The sequence below is a fragment of the Tachysurus fulvidraco genome, chromosome 1 (assembly GCF_022655615.1).
Source record: "Tachysurus fulvidraco isolate hzauxx_2018 chromosome 1, HZAU_PFXX_2.0, whole genome shotgun sequence".
Classification (NCBI taxonomy): domain Eukaryota; kingdom Metazoa; phylum Chordata; class Actinopteri; order Siluriformes; family Bagridae; genus Tachysurus; species Tachysurus fulvidraco.
This window is the reverse complement of record NC_062518.1, coordinates 40,173,076-40,190,198: the sequence shown is the minus strand read 5'-3', so window position 1 is coordinate 40,190,198 and position 17,123 is coordinate 40,173,076. Positions and strand designations below refer to the sequence as shown.

The 17,123-nt window shown below is 41.8% G+C and overlaps 1 protein-coding gene and 1 long non-coding RNA gene across 4 annotated transcripts in view; one reads left to right on the top strand and one right to left on the bottom strand.

Annotated features, from left to right (window-relative positions):
* The window catches only part of LOC113663000 (Fc receptor-like protein 5), a 161,442-nt gene that overhangs the window by 9,666 nt on the left and 134,653 nt on the right, over positions 1 to 17,123 (bottom strand). For all 3 annotated transcript variants that reach the window (XM_047818860.1, XM_047818867.1, XM_047818875.1), the window contains one exon: positions 4,571 to 4,843. In XM_047818860.1, coding sequence (XP_047674816.1) covers positions 4,571 to 4,843 — 273 coding nt within the window. The remainder of the gene's footprint in view (positions 1 to 4,570; positions 4,844 to 17,123) is intronic.
* LOC125145596 lies at positions 10,555 to 12,705 on the top strand. The gene is made up of 3 exons (XR_007143997.1): positions 10,555 to 11,585; positions 12,144 to 12,220; positions 12,312 to 12,705. It is a non-coding gene; the product is annotated as an uncharacterized LOC125145596 (long non-coding RNA).

Here is a 17,123-nt window from a genome sequence, read left to right as displayed (position 1 = left end):
CGATGCCGTGCGAATCTCATGGTCGATCTCCCAAACGATGGGCCCCAGGATGAGCGTGGGAGGAAGGATGGGTTCCGGGTCACTGGGTTCCTCCGGCCCGTACATCCAGGATAGGGCATCGGCTTTGCCGTTGAGTGTACCGGCCCGATAGGTGATGTGGAACCGGAATCTGGTGAAAAAGAGGGCCCAGCGTGCCTGTCGGGGGTTAAGCCTCCGTGCCTCTCGTAGGTACTGGAGGTTCTTGTGATCGGTGACTACGGTGAATGGGTGCTCGGCTCCCTCCAGCCAGTGTCTCCATTTGTCCAGGGCGAGCTTGATGGCCAGAAGCTCGCGGTTGCCAATGTCATAGTTCTGTTCAGCTGCGGAGAGCTTGTGGGAGAAGAAGGCACACGGGTGGAGCTGAGCAGGGGTTCCCGATCGCTGGGAAAGAGTAGCCCCCACTCCAGTAGAAGATGCGTCGACCTCGACCACGAAGGGCCTCCGGGGATCTGGGTGACGCAGAACAGGAGCGCTACAGAAGCGTTGTCGAAGCTCGTGGAAAGCCTCCTGAGCCTCCCTGGTCCACCTCAGGGATCGGGCGTTACCCCGGAGGAGTGAAGTGAGGGGGGCGGTGATCCGGCTATAGCCCTGGATGAACCGGCGGTAAAAATTCGCGAAACCCAGGAAACGCTGGAGCTCCTTGATCGATTCAGGGATGGGCCACTGTCTCACTGCCTTTACTTTTCCTTCGTCCATCTGGATCCCCTCTGCACTGATGATGTAGCCCAGGAAGAGGATAGTATGGCGATGGAACTCACACTTCGAGAGGTTCAGGTAGAGCCGGTGTGAGCGCAGTACCTCCAGGACGGCACGCACATGTCTCAAGTGTTCCTCCCGATTTCGGGAGTAGATCAGGATGTCGTCTATGTAGACCATGACGAACCTCTGGAGATAGGGCCGAAGTACCTCGTTCATGAACCCCTGGAAGACGGCTGGAGCGATGGATAAGCCATACGGCATGGCCCGGTATTCATAGTGCCCCGAGGGTGTGATGAAGGCAGTCTTCCACTCATCTCCCTTCCTTATGCGGATTAGGTTGTATGCGCTCCGCAGATCGAGCTTGGTGAAAACCCTTGCATCCCGCAGGTCCTCCAGAGCAGCGGGCACGAGTGGGAGGGGGTACGGAAGAGGAGCGATTTGGGAGTTCAGCTGCCGGTAATCAATACAGGGGCGAAGACCTCCATCCTTCTTTCCCACGAAGAAGAAGCTGGATGCTGCTGGAGAGGATGAGTGCGTGATAAACCCCTGACGGAGAGCCTGCTGAACGTATTCCTCCATTGCTCTGTGTTCAGGAGTGGACAGCGGGTACACACAGCCTTTGGGTAGCTTAGCACTGGGGAGCAGGTCAATGCAGCAGTCCCAGGGTCGATGAGGGGGGAGACAGGTGGCGGCCTGGGCACTGAACACGTCCTCGAAGTCCCTGTACTCCTCTGGGATGTTTGGCTGAGTTGTAGTCGTAGCCTCCTCCACCCGGGTGGCGCCGATCATAGCCCCTTGGACTTGCGCCGGATGCTGGGAGAGACAGTGCTCCTTACAGTAGGGATTCCACTCCAGTATGTCACAGGGATCCCAGGAGCACCTGGGCGCGTGCCTTTGTAACCATGGTCTCCCCAGGATCACGCTGACGGTGGAACACTCCAGGACCAGGAACCTGATCTCCTCCCGATGGAATAGCCCCACTTGGAGTGTCACCATCGGGGTGCAGTACTTCACCCACCCCTTTCCCAGCGGGCGTCCCTGGATGGTGTGCACCTCTAAGTCCTGGGAGCTCCTCTCTCGGGGGAGGCGTAAGCGGTCGAGGCAGGCCTGGGAGATGAAGTTCCCCGCTGAGCCGGAGTCAACTAGGGCAGGTACAGAGATAGATATAGCGGGGGTTAGAAGAGACACCATGAGCTTGGATAAGGGTGAGATGTCAGTGGGAAGCTCAACAGTACTCACCGCAGCACGAACTGGGCGTGTGGGGCACCGAGTGACGGAGTGTCCCGGCGATCCGCAGTACAGGCACCTTCCCATAGCCAGGCGGCGGTCTCTTTCTCTCCGGGACAGTGTCTGGGAGCCCAGCTGCATAGGTTCGGCGTCTAGGGCGGCAGTTGCGCCTTGTAGCGGGATGACAGGCTGCCAGGCGCTGAGAGAGCCCGATGGATTTCTGAATGAAGCTCTCCAGCCCCACTGTGTCCTCATGCACTGCCATGGCCTGCTTGATCTCAGGATTCAATCCCTGCCGATAAACGCTGAGAAGCGCTGACTCGTTCCAGCCACTAGATGCCGCCAGTGTGTGGAAACGGAGGCTGTAATCTGAAATGCTGTTGTTCCCTTGACGTAAGCTGAGCAGCTGGTCGGCCGCGGTGAGGACACCGGAGGTGGCGCAAAACACCTCCAGGAAGTGAGCAGTGAACCCAGCGTAAGACTGCTTAGCCGGGCTAGCCGCGTCCCACAGTGATTGTGCCCAAGCCAGCGCTCTCCCGGAGAGGAGGGAAATGAAGAACGCTACCTTGGATCGTTCGGTGGGGAATCGCTGTGGTTGCATCTCAATATAGAGATTCACCTGGAGCTGGAAACCGCGGTATTCGGAGGCTTCTCCGGAAAAGGCAACCGGAAGTGCCATGGGGCTGCCAGTGGAAGCGGGTGGGTTTTGTTGAGCCGCGGAGGAAGGGAAAGCGGCTCGGAGCGCGGCAATGAGGTCCCGAACCGAATCGGAAGCCGTGCCGGGTTGTTGATCCATCGCAAGGTAAGAGCCGGGCGGATCCTGTTCTCTGTCTTTAGGTCCGTTATTCTGTTAGGCGAAGTGAGGGAGGCGGAAGCCGAGGCACCAGCAAACCAGAGTTTAATGAAAGAATACGCAGAGTATACACACTGGAAACAGTAAACAATAACGGACGCTGGAATGGAGCAAATGTCGTGCTTATATAGGCCAGTGAAATGAGGAGCAGGTGTGGTAATCAGTACGCTGGTGATGCGCTCCGCGCAGGCGGGGCGTGCACAGGAGAAGAAGCTGGGTGCTCCCTGACACCAACATTCTGTTTTCCTATTTCAGCGTAGACAAAAATTTATAAAATTTAATGCGGCCTAAGGCTTTCGAGCCACATGCACCAAATTCGGATATGTTGTAGACCCTGGTCTGAAGTTTGTTGCTATTAATTTTCTAAGCGATCTGAGTACTGGTACTTCCGGTCTCAAATTGGCCTTTTTTCCCATAGACTCCCATTATAAACTTTGGAGGTTTATAACTCGGCAAGCTTTTGAACTATTTAAACCAAACTCGGCCAGCTCCTTTAGGGTGATACAAAGTTTTAAATTGGTGTACCGACTGGCCTTTCGGTTGTGCCGCAGCCCCACCCCAAAACATGCAAAATCAAAAAACTTTTTACAACATGGACATGTGACATATCAAAACACTCAGAACAATGAGGGGAACTTCCTCACGTGTATTCTGATGATGTCACGTAAAAATCAAAAATTAGCACAACATGAACATGTGACATATCAAAAACTCAGCCCAATGAGGGGAACTTCCTCAGGAGTATTCGGATGACATCACATGCTCGTCTCAACTTGCCCCCAAATGTTTTGGCACCCTATCTTTCTGTCCACTTGCCTCCAAAAGTAACACTGACCCTTATGTCCACTCGCCTCCAAAAAGCACCGGCCTTTGCAAATACTTGCCTCATCAAAGCCAACATCAAAGTTTGTCGTGACGAACTTTACAAATCTAGTTATTATTAACACCTCAAAATAAACACTGCAATAAATACAGTTCTGATTCTACTGACATTAAACTGTGAAAAGTCAAATAATTAGTGATGGTGTAGTGTATATGGGATAATATTACCTAAAGTTTATTAAGAAGTGTACTATATAATAGTATTGAGTATTTTGTACAATTGTTAGATATTTATTCTATGAATTTTCAATTATTAAGCCACAATAAGAACATTTTAGATTTCCAAACATTAGCAAAATATGTAGACAAAAGTATCATATCATTGATACCATTTTTGAGACAAATATAATTTAGTTGCTGGGTTTTGACTTACTAGTGACTTTTCTTATAAAACTTCACAGAGTCTTCACACCAAATATTGACTATTATTGTTAAAGTTGTTGTTGTTTTTTATTTATGGTCATTATTTCCAATGCATTTTTAAATGATATCTTTGAATGTGCCTAAGACTTTTACACAGGTCTGTGTATATTTTATTGTAGCAGCAACCAGTAACCACTAAGGGCTGAGTAGACGGAGTTAAAGATGACGCGTTTCAGTTGCATACAAGTGGTTTATTTTCATGTTTAGCAGAATGATGGCAAGATAAGGCCATCTCCAATAAATGGAAAAAGAAGTACAAAAGAAATGGTCAACAGAAAGTGAGCATGCCAGCTACTCACCCACTTCCAACCTGCATCCACACGCAAACTCACAGATTATATGCACCTGTGGATACTCTAAGTGACGTACCAAATGAAAAGTGGCAATTTCAAAACCTTACCAGGCACTTACTGTACATTTATAAAGCCTGCAAACTTTGTTACTCACCAGTGACATTTACCCAGAGTACATCACTGTAGTCTGTGTAGTAGACTGGGTTTCCTCTTCCAGCTCTGCACCTGTACTGACCTCCATCAGAGACTCTAACTGAACTGATGATGTACTGGTGTGTTTCAGTCTCAGTCTCAGAGCTCTGTGTGGGTTTGATCCAGTAAAACTTCCATCCAGCAGACTGTGGTGTCAGTGTACAGTACAGAAACACTGAGCTTCCTGTCAGTGCTGCTCCTTTAAGGTCTGATGTGAGTTCAGGTTTAGGTTTTTCTGTAGTTGGAGGTGAAACACACAGTTCATGTGCTGCTCTCAGAGTGTTTATCACACTAATCAATACTACACTACTACAGACAGAGACATGCTGTTATTAATACAATGTAAAAACACTCGCTATTACTAAATATTCCATTGAAAACTGTTAAAATATTTGTAGTAAATGCTGTAAAACTTAATTTACCCTCTTCATGATTTCAGTTATTTCTACAGAAAACATAATTGATTCAGATTGTTTATGAAAAATGTTTAACAAACAAAAACAGTCAAATTGAACAAATACTATTAAATATTATTTTATGAAACACTAACTGGGTCTCTGTAAAATTATAATGCCTCCCTTAGTGTTGATGTTGTATATAATCATTGCTTAAACAGAATCTTTCCCACAGTGTGCTGTAGATTAAAAGCTTTTAACAAGCAGCACACTGTGTCAAGATCAGAAGAAACTATGGAGAAGATGAGAAAGTGGTGGTGTGAGGAACTTCTAGGGCAATTCTCTGACAGGTCACCAGAGGGGCTGCTGGCAGAGTTTTTGGTGTTTGAGGTTATGTGTGTTTTCTGTTTCTCTTTTATGTGTCATGTTCTGTTTTTGTGTGTTCATGTATTATTTTGTTATTTTGAGGTTATTTCATGTCTTGTTTGAACATGACAGGTGGACCTGTAGTAATTCCTCTAAATGTGCATCGATGACTGGACCAGGACGTCACTAAAGACCTAGGACTAATATCTAAGGGAGTTCTGAGCTCAGTCTGTTCAAATAAGATCAGCATTCTTGATTCTACCTTTAGAAAGAAACTGCACAAAAATGTAACTGCAAAAAAAATCCAGAAGAGATTTGCAAAGTGAAAACCATTAATTTATCCAAGAGGAACACAGACATTTTAATGAGTAAAAGTAAACGCGTAAATTTAATCTGCACTGAATGTACTTATGTGATGCTATAGTTAATATATATTGTGTGAAGAAAACACACACACACACACACACACACACACCTGACACAGTGAGTGTAACAGCAGGGCTGGTCTCTGAAGTTTGTGAGTCACTTTTTGTCTGTCCTCTGCAGGAGAATTTACCGCTGAAAGACTCAGCAGTAAATGAATAATACTTGTACTCAACAGGGCCAAAAAGTAGGACACCATTTCTATACCAGTTGTACATCCACTCCACATCTACAGTGTCTGCATCTCCTCGTATGTCGCATGTTAAAGTGACTACCTGTCCACTGAATATCTCTCCATCAGGCTGCAGAATCACAACAGCTTTTGGTCTTTCTGTGCAGTTACATAGAATACATCAAATCAGTCAAACACACACTTCTCTGAATATCTGATATTGAATCAGTGTGTTTTGTAATGATTATGTATGAGTGCATGTTACAGGAGTGTAAGATCAGACATGTACCTATCACTGAGAGAGTCACTTCATCACTTTTTGAAGTTGTCTGTCCATTCTTAAGCCCATAACAACTGTATCTGTGACTCTGATCTACTTTTATAGTGTAGTCCCTTTCAGCAGATCTGTAAACATGAACACCATCTTTGTACCAGATGTATGGTTCACTACCTCCCAATATTATACATGAGAGTGTAACAGTCTCTCCTCTGAATATTTGTGGTGCGTTTGGCTGCACAGACAGAACTGGTTTAATCTCTGCTGGAAAAGTCAAAACACAAACAGACTGTCAATGTAAATATTATAAACCCTGTATAACAATGTAAAAACACAAGCTTTTACACTTTAATACAAATCCATCATGTACACAACATAAGCAATAAAAATATACAGAAATCACCTTGAGCTTGTCCAACATGGAAAAATGAAATAAGCACTAAAATGGGAAGAGAAACAGAGCAATGTTCTGTAAAATGTATCACTTAATAAATTTCCTATTTAATTGTATATTTTATTTGAATAAAATAACATATCATAATGTACATGCTCTGACAAGATATTTTCTGATGTATCTGATGACAGTCATGAGACACAACAGAAGCCATGAGCTCATTCTGGTGTGACAAACATCATGATAGCAGCCAGAGATCTTTATTATAAAAACAACAGTTGGGACTTCTATTTTTGTCAGAGTTTGGTGTGTGAACTCTGCACTTTTACCTGAAATGGATTACTCTGTAATCTTCTCTTTGAATAAAAGCAAAGACAAGATTTGTTTCATCAGATGATTCCACCTCTCACCAAATTATATTATAGTTTAATTTCCACAACAGAGAATATGTAATGCAATGCTAACTTGTAAATTTCTTTAAGAAGACAAATGAGAACAATGTCATGTCCTGTTAATAAAAAAGAAATCTCTATTTTAATGTCACTTTAGCTATTAGACACGTTTTATCTGTTCTAATAATGCATAATGTTTAAAAAAAACTATTTTCACTCAGCTCACTTCAGAGCTCATTACTGTCTGCTGTATAAATAAATGCACTTTTGCTAATCTGAAGCTGAATTGTGTCACTTCCTTCTCTTTTTCCCACATTACAAAATTGCTCATGTTAACTAACACATCTGTAAAAAATGATGCAGATTGTTTCAAAGGAAGTTGCAGCTCTAATGAAGAAGACACAGTCTATTTTCACTCATTGAATTTACTTTATATGAAAGTTAACATTTATTAATAACCTACAACAATTGCAGTCACTAAATTGTTAATGATTAGGGATTGATGCAATGGAGCAGCCACTTTATTGTGGTATTTATTGTGAGAAGTTAATAGCAACACATTCACTGAGAACATTAGCAAAAACACAGCAGATTATTCTTTTCTGTACCCTCAGACTATCCTATATCCTATATTATTATCCTATATAAATAATCTCTGTACACAGGACATCAGACATCATGTGAACATTTTTTAACCCAGCACTCACTTATTTGAATAAAGACACAAAGAAAACATTTTTACTCACAGATCATCATACGGAGTGTCCACAGCTCCATTCTGTCAGACTGATGAATGACGAAATGATCAGTGATTTGTACTTAAGCCTCTACACTTCCTGTCTTCTTACACAAAAAGGATAGAAAGATTTCTGTGGTAATGCAAGTTGGTGTATTTTTAAGTGCACTCCACCTCTATACCACCAAATATTCTAGCAACAATTTCAACAATTTAAGCAACATAACTTTATAAAAATGAATGATCTTATCTGATATAAGTGGATCCTTCTGTAAAGTTTTTGTTTGTTTGTTTAATTAAATTCAGCTAGTCACATAATGGAGTTGTGAAAAATCATTTTCATTCACTAATGAAGGAGGACATTTATTATATTATTATATTTAAGTAAATTGTGTAATTTCAACTCTATGTTTGATATTCAGGTTAATTCTTTGCTGCTGTAATGAGTCTGTCTGTGTTTTGCCCTGTTTCTGTCTGCTGTCTTGCCCTGCTGTTAATTGTTTGCTCCGCCCACTCGTTTATTGCCATGGACACTCATTGAACTCATTCATTCCCTCTCGTTTGTTGTCTTAGTTACTCATTGTCTCTGCTTTGTGATTGGTTCCTGTCTGATATTCTCTGTTTGTTCACTTCCCAGTTGCTAGTCGTTGTATATGCTCGTGTTTCCTGTTAGCTTTGTGTTTTGCCTGTCTGTTTACCTGTTTCTTGGTTTTTGGTTATTAAGTGTTTAAACTAGTGATGGCGAAGTTAAGCTTTCAACCCAATTGTATCGGAAAAGGGTTCATATCGAAGCTTTTCAAATCAGAGCTCGATGAGGACCTCTGCTGGTGAAATCGCTATAGAATGTTCCACAACCAAACAACGTATTAATTTTAGAAGCAAAAATTAATGGATTGACAAATTAAGGATAGATTAATAAATAAATGAATCAATATATTAAATACAATAATGTACGTTCTTATTGCATTTCTATAATTTACTATTTTACTTTTAATTATGCACAATGTACTTTGTTTAAATTTAACTTTTTGAACTATTTGTATGCAGCGCAGCTGCAAATGCTTTGCTAATACAAATGTATTGAGAGAGAGAGAGAGACTTTGTTCTTATTTTGATAATAATAAAATAACAGCAGCACTTTTAAATCACTTAATTATTGTAATAATTAAAACTGAAACAAGTGAATAAAATAAAAAGTAGGCTTTAACCTTGGCTGTTGGCTACATCTTGGACATATGATCTGGCACTGTCATGCTTTGCATGAAAATGCCTCAACCTGGATGATGTATTATTATTATTATTATTATTATTATTATTATTATTATTATTATTATTATAGGCCAGCTGCTGGGAGCAAATCCAACACTGGACCTAAAAACAGATTATGGATAGACCTTGTCTAAAAAGTGTGAACCATTTAAAAAAGATCATGGTATTAAGCGGTGCACAAAAGGCTTTTCTTGAATTCCATTCTTTCACTATCCAATATATGACAATGACAAAATATACGACATTATGTGTTATTTTTTTTAATTAACTTTTTTTGTAACAGGTTCCACTGACAACTCGCAACAATAAGCTCTCCTAAACTCGCTATACAGTAATAGATTCCATGTAATACTCCAATACAACACACGAGGGCGCGCCACGTTTCGCGTACGATTTTAAAATTTGAATCAGAAAACGAAGCTGTCACGTGGGTGTGTGTGAAACGAAGCTTCGTACGTCATTGGTCACGTGATTTTGCCAGCACGAATCAAGGTTCGATACAAAGCTTCAATGAAAATCGGTTCATTTTTTGACACATGTCTCGGAGCTTCGGTGTCACTGGTAACATCACTAGTTTAAACTGCATTTGGATCCTCACTCGCCTTTGCCTCACCGTGACAGCTGCAGAGACCATGATAATAAAACAGCCTAGTGGTTTTTGTTTCTATGAAAGATCAACAGAAACTAACCACAAACGCATGCACACACACATTTAAATATCCATCTTTGTGACCAAAATGAGATATGATGCTACTGACAGTAGTAGACAGTGTATCATGTTAAATTAATCTCATAAACTTGTACAAACTAGATAATAACTTTCCCAACAAACTTAGCACGTCATCCGCTAACCGAAAACTCAGTATTATCTGTATTCTAGCCAAGCACATGTTGATTTCCCAATCTGTAAAGTTACATATGAAAGTGATGTTTGTCTGAATATGTGTAAAATTATTTCATGATGCTAAGGATTGTGCAAAAACATTCTCATCAGTCTGAGGAAGAGGAGGTACTGGTGAGCTTTCTTCATATATTTTTTTCAATGTGAGTGGTTCAGTACTTCAGTATGCTAACCCTAGCTGTGGGAGCTCTCTACAGCTCTCTACCTTGGGATTTGAAGGTTTGACTTACATGCCACCTCTTTTGTATTGACGGTGATGAACTGTGATTCTAGCATGAGTTTTGTTGTTTTTACAATTGTTTTGTTCTACAGAACATCTTAAATAGGTTATGGTATCCAAATACACATAAGTATGTGAGTCATAAGGCACAGCTCATAGGCCACATGCTCTAAACAATCCATAAGCATAGCATCTGATTGGTGCAAGGAGAACAGGATGCTTCTGAGGGAAGGTGTGTCCTGTTTCAGCTTCTGTCTGTAAGCAGGAAGGAACAGAATGGAAGAGTGATCTGATTTGGGAGGGATTTGTAGGCATTCTGAAAGATTCCAAACCACAATTCCCATGTGCATTGCATATGATGTGTTGAAGATATTTTGGTGCTAAGGTTCTGAGGTTGGCCTAGTTGAAGTCTCTGGTAATGATGAATGCAGCCTCAGGCTATGCAGTGTCCTACTTGGATATGTTACCAAACAGTGTTTTGAATGCCTCGTTTGTCAATTTAAGGAGGAAACTTCACAGCTGTAATAATAACTACTGTGAATTCCCTCAGTAGGCAGTAGAGAGAAACCTTATTTCAAACTGGAGCCATTGAGTGATATTGTGTTAATTTTAACACTAAATTTAATGTGTTATTTGAAGGTCATTGTAGAGAGGAAATAAGAGAGCCTTTCTACTCTTGATTCAGCTCACAGTCTTCCTCACCTCCTCCTTTCTATTCTTTCATATTTCTTGCACTAAAATATTCACTGCCTCTCCCCTTTTTTCCTCATTCATCAGCTCCTCAAAATACTCCTTCCATCTTCTCTGCACACTCTTCCTGCCTGTTAGCACCTTTCCACCTCTATCTTTAATCACCCTTATTTGTTGAACATTCATCCCATCTCTATCTCTCTGTCTCGCTAATCTGTACAAGTCCTTCTCACCTGACCTTTTGCTTTCCAGACCTACCATGCAACTTGTATACGCTTTCTGTTTGGCCTTTGCCACATCCCTCTTCACTCTGTGCTGCGGTTCCTTTTAATGATAATTAATCCTGTCTACTTTCTTTGATCCTTTCTACTTCTCAATTCTTTTTAGCTAGTCTCTTACTCTGAATGCTGTTCTGTACTGTACTTCATTGTACCACCACCATGTTTCCTTATCTTCTTTTCTCCTTCAGATGACACACCTACCCGCCTACCTGTCTCCCTGATCACTTCTGCTGATTCCCAGTCATCTGGAAGGTCTTCCTGACCACTCAAAGCCTATGTCAGCTTCTGTTTGAATCCTTCACAACATTCTTTCTTTTTCAACTTCCATCACTTGGTCTTCTTTTCTATCTATCCTCTCCTCTTCCTCCAGAAAAACAGAGACATCCTACACATGATCATCCGATGCTGTCTGGCTACACTCTCTCCTACCACCAACTCCAACTTCCACTCTAATATAATATGTAAGTCTATGTTCCGCTCTCTTCTAGATTTAAGTGTTTACAGCCATTTCCATCCGCTTAGCAAATTCCACCATCTGTCCTTCTAGTTTTCTTTCCTTAACACCAAACCTGCCCATCACCTCTTCATCACCTCTGTTCCCCCTTATCAACATACCCATTGAAGTCCGCTCCAATCACTACTCTCTCCCATCTGGGAATACTCTCCATCACCTAATCTAATTCACTCTCTCCTTCTCTTCTAACTCACAGACTAGTTTTTGAGCATAACCACTGATGATATTCAACATCAACCTTTCGATTTCTAACTTTAAACTGATTACCCTGTCTGACACTCTTATTACCTCTAAAACATTCCTCGCAAACTCATCCTTCAGGATCACTTTTACCCAATTTCTCTTCTTATCCACACCATAATAAAACAGTTTGTATCCCACTCCAAAAGTATGTGCTTTGCTCCCCTTCCACCTAGTCTCCTGCACACACAGTATATCTACCTTCCATCTCTCCATCATGTCCACCAGCTCTCCCTTCTCTCTCCTCTCCTTATTCAACCAACAGTAGCCCAATTTCCGCCAGCACCAATAGGTTGACAGTGCCGATGGCAGTTGTTGTTAACCTGGGCCTCAACTGATACGGTATTGAATTCACACTGACGTATCGCATGTTTAAATTTCCCTCATTCTATGCCGGATACCCTTCCTGACGCAACCCTTTCTATTTATCCAGGAGTTGGGACCGGCACAGAAATCACTGTCTTGCAGCACCTGTGGACTTTTGGAATCCTGCTGGACTTTACCATTAAAGTTGTGACTTAAAAAGAATTACACATCATTAAATAGTGCAGATAAAAATGTGGTTGTGTACGTGCATGCATGCATGTGTGTGGTACACTAGTGGTTAAGGTGTTGGGCTATTAATTAGAAGGTTGTGGGTTCGATCTCAGGTCCACCATGCTGCCACTGTTGGGCCCCTAAGCAAGACCTTTAACCCTCAATTGCTCAGTTGTATAAAAAATGAGATAATGTATGTTCTAGATGTATGTGTGTGAGATGCTGATGTGTCCTCAACCTCGATCAGAAGGTTATGTTATGATGCAATAATGGAATGTCTATGACATCTATAGCTCAAAGACTCTGATTTATTTTAGCAAAATCCACTTGAATTATGTTCAGTCATTTAAGTTCAATTAAGTTCATTTATGTTCAGTCTCAAAGATGCACACATCAGAACAAGCAATAAACTGCCTCATCCATAGTGACCGAGCTATTTAGAACTTGTCCGAATTTGTCTATGCAGGTCTATAACTCCACCCACATATTACGTCACCAACAACCCAGCAGGGTATTTTATACAGCTGCCCACTAAATTAAAAATAAATAAAAGTACACCTGCAACTAAAGTGACCAAGTGGTTTAGAATTTAGCATCCCCTCTACTTCTACTAGAACAGTAGAAAGGGCTTCCTCTGATACGACCTGATCCTTAAGTATCATTCGGAGACAGAACTTAATAAAGCGTATTTCCCACTCTCAGACCCCTCCAAAGTGAGGTCCATGTGACGGGTTAAACTGAAAAGAGATACTCTGTTCAATTAGTTTTTCTTTGAGTGTTTTGTTACGCACTCAAATTGTCTAGGGGTTATTGAGAACGTAAACAAATAAAATAAATAAATGAGAACTTTCCTTTTCCTCTATCCCAGCTCTTCTCACTTTTTAAATTGGTACTAATAAAGGTTCACACAAATCCCCTCTATAACACCATACTTGGAAAGAACACCGCACCAAAAATATTCTTATATTGCGTTTATTGTCCAGGGCTTAACAAAAGCCAATGAATACAAACTATAAATAAGCCTAAACAACCAAGGCGTCAGGAGAGAGCAAATGCCGAAAACAACAAACAAAACAGAAACTTACTTACAGTTAACCAAGTAACTTCCCTGCCCAAAAATAAAAATAAAATTAAACACCATATTCTTACCTCACCTCTCTCCCTGACTAAAGAAAAACAGGTGAAAAATATAGAAGGGGTATATAAACCCAAATAAATCAGCGCCCATCTCCCTACACAGGTTGACAAAGGCAGACTCACACATCAACACTTTGTTTACATTTCACCATTTGCTTAATAGCAGACACAACAGCCATGGTGTTGGGATAGCGGATAAGGAAAGCCTCTCTCGTGCGCTGTGTCTCTATTCTGTTTTATCTCTCCGGCATGCCGTAGCAGGTAAGCCACGCTGCCGCTAATTGGCATCAACTACACATTACGTAATATAACCTACCCAAAACCTACACATTACGTAATATAACGTAACACCCCCACCGTTAAAATCATAAACTACCAACCATGTTTATGATAACCAATCAATAACTCACTTTGACCCAACAACCACATTTTGTCATCACAGAGACAGTAATCTAAGATCTGGACAATGCGTCCGCAGCAATATTGTCTGATCCTTTTTTATAGCGAATATCCAGATTGAATTCTTGAATGGCTAGAGACCACCGCATAAGGCGTTGATTTAAATTAGATATGCGTTCAAGAAAAACTAGCGGATTATGATCTGTGTACACAATTATAGGGGTCACACTACCACCCAAGTATACTTCAAAGTGATGTAGTGACATCAACATTGCCAGTGCTTCCTTCTCTATAACACTATACTGTAGTTCTGCTGACACTTGGAGAACTTTTTCGAGAAATAAGAGACAGGATGCTCTACACCAGGGGTCGGCAACCCGCGGCTTCGGAGCCGCAAGTGGCTCTGTCATCCCTCTGCTGCGGCTCCCTGTAGATTTGGAAAATAAATATTTAATTTAAATTTTTAATTTTTGTTAGTTAGTTTAAAAAAAATGTAATTCTAAGATCATGATGCTCTTGTAACATTAAAATAAACCGTGTTTATTTTTTTTTTTTGGTCGCTCAAAATATGCATCATAACTGCCGACTTGCGAAATCCGACACACAGAAGCAGGTGCAGTTTTGGTTTGCTGCAGCCGGCAAGTTAAATTTTTTTATGTCATGCAGGGCGTTCAAATGTCACGCATTGAAAGTGACAGTCACGCATTTGGGTCTTTTCTCACGCTCTCCCGCCGCACATCATATTCTCACGCAGAAAAACTTTTTGACTATCATATATTTAATAAGCCGCAGCGCCCAAAATGTATCAGTCCGCACCGCTGTCTCTTCTGTGGAACCGGGCAGGAATCAAGCGCGTCTCAGTTCTTAGTCGAGCCTGACACTTATCAACCAATCAAAAAAGAGGCTACACAATAGCCAATCAGAAAATAGCACTATCTGGGAAAGATTTAACGCAACATCCAATGAAAAAAAGCGAGGGGTTGGAGATGTCATGCTTGCCTGTCTTCAAAACTTGAGAGCCCTGGTCATGAATACGAAGGACTCAATTATATATTAAACATTTTATTTGAAAGTAACCTTCAACCCAGCGTCTTTTATCTTAAGGTTAGTTCAAACTGTTCAAAATATTTTTGTTTGCCTGCAGAAATAAAATTTCGTTTACTCTGTAGCTGTTCATTGATTTCATAACTGCAACACACAACAGTTTTTTCTATACTTTCCATAAAGGTAAAAAACGATGTATGCAGTGTTATCTTCATTTTAGATGTCAAAAGGGTTTTGTGGCTCCCTGTGGTATTTTTTCTGTGGGAAACGGGTCCAAATGGCTCTTTTGAGTGTTTAAGGTTGCCGACCCCTGCTCTACACCAACTTGATCCTCCTGCAACAGGACCACACCCGCTCCTGTGGCTGAGGCATCAATTTGCAATTTGAATGGGGCATCAAACTGAGGGGCTTTGAGTATAGGAGTACTACAGAGCAAGTCTTTCGTTCAAGGGCAGAGAAGGTAGACTGGAGTTCTCGGTTACCACGTCCGAAATTTGTGCCCTGATCAGATATTAATTCGAAGGGTTTAACATGTCAGGCAATGAAGCGACGTGAAGCCATGAGAAAAGAGCCGATATCCATACTATGTAGCAGGTGTATATGAATACTTGTAGTGAAACACTTAAAGTATACCCCAATGCTTTTCATGTCTTCTGCCTATTTTTACAGTAAATGGTCGAAAGCAATCAACTCATGTTGACCAAAAAGGTAGATGATAAATGCGGAGACGAGCTACAGGGAGATCGGCCATTTTGGGGTTGACTGGATTACTATGCCATTTCCTACATTCTCTGCACTGTCATTGATAATTTCATATGGCCTGTCTGCTTCTGAGTATACAGTAGGTTCTTCGCAATTCGACACGTTCAGGTCCAGGATGAAAGAGCCGATTATCATAATCCTGTATTATGAGTTTAGTGATGGGGTGTTCCAGTGCGAGTACTATGGGGTGCAAAGCATCAATCTCTAGTTTTTCTGCTTTATGTCGACCACCTAATCGAATTAATCCTATTGTTTGGTTATATTCAGGTGACAAAGAGTTTAATCTGCTGTTTACCTTCCCATTTTGTAGTGCATGGACTTCATCGGGGAAACAGTCCTGCTGGGCTTGTTTCAGGAGGAGAATTTCAGTGTCCAAATGCTGTGTGGCAGACATCGAGGGCGTGGCCGCCCCATGCACAGACTGATAAGTAGATTGTACTAAGTCTGCCCATGTAGTGAACAGGTTTGGGGCTTGTAGAGAAGATGAAGTAACAGCAACATGAGCACAGTTAACTCCTCATCTGTTGAGATTAGGTTGGGCTGTACTGGCCAGTTTTCTTGTGGTTGCTGTAGAAAGTGAGGGCCCTGATTCCATTGACATACTTGAGAGGGATCATAAAGAGATTTGTAATGTCATCTGCAGGGTTTAGATTTGAGTCTACATCTGAATTTGTCAATTCTTGTATCTCGGAAATCCGTATGCCAACAAATACTTTGTAATGACAGGATTCCGATTAGATCCAAGTGAGAACTTTGGTAGAATCTGTCCATAGAACAGTGGTTTGTATGGGTATGGAAATCGCCATTTGGAGGAGTTTAGCTAGTTGGGCACCAGTTAGGGCAGTGCACAGTACTAATCGTAGTATTGATAACTGCCTCTTATGGGCCATTACATTACCTAGCCATTACAAAGGAGGTTTGAACTTCTTCCTCAAGTTGCAGATGCAGGTATGCAACCGAACCATAAGAGCGCTCAGATGCATCACAAAACACATGCAACTCGACAGAGCCACAATCTGTGTTTGGACAGAGAAGGAGTAGCACCTTGGAATGCATAATTTGGGCAAAAACTGGAGTTCACTAGTCCAATCTTGAGATTTTTAAAGCATTTCTTCCTCACTAATATCATCCCAGCCTCTTTTCTTGGTCCACAGAGCTTGTACTAAGATTTTAGCCCGGGTGGTATAAGGCAAAATATAACCAAGAGGGTCATATTGGGAGGCTACTACTCTGTATATATTGTGCATGGTGGGCTCTTCGGGTGATGATTCTTTACTTTTGTAACTCAGACTGTCAGATATGCAATGCCAAGAGAGCCGAAAGGTAGACTCTTGATGATCGGTTTTGTGTGCAGTCAGCCATAGGT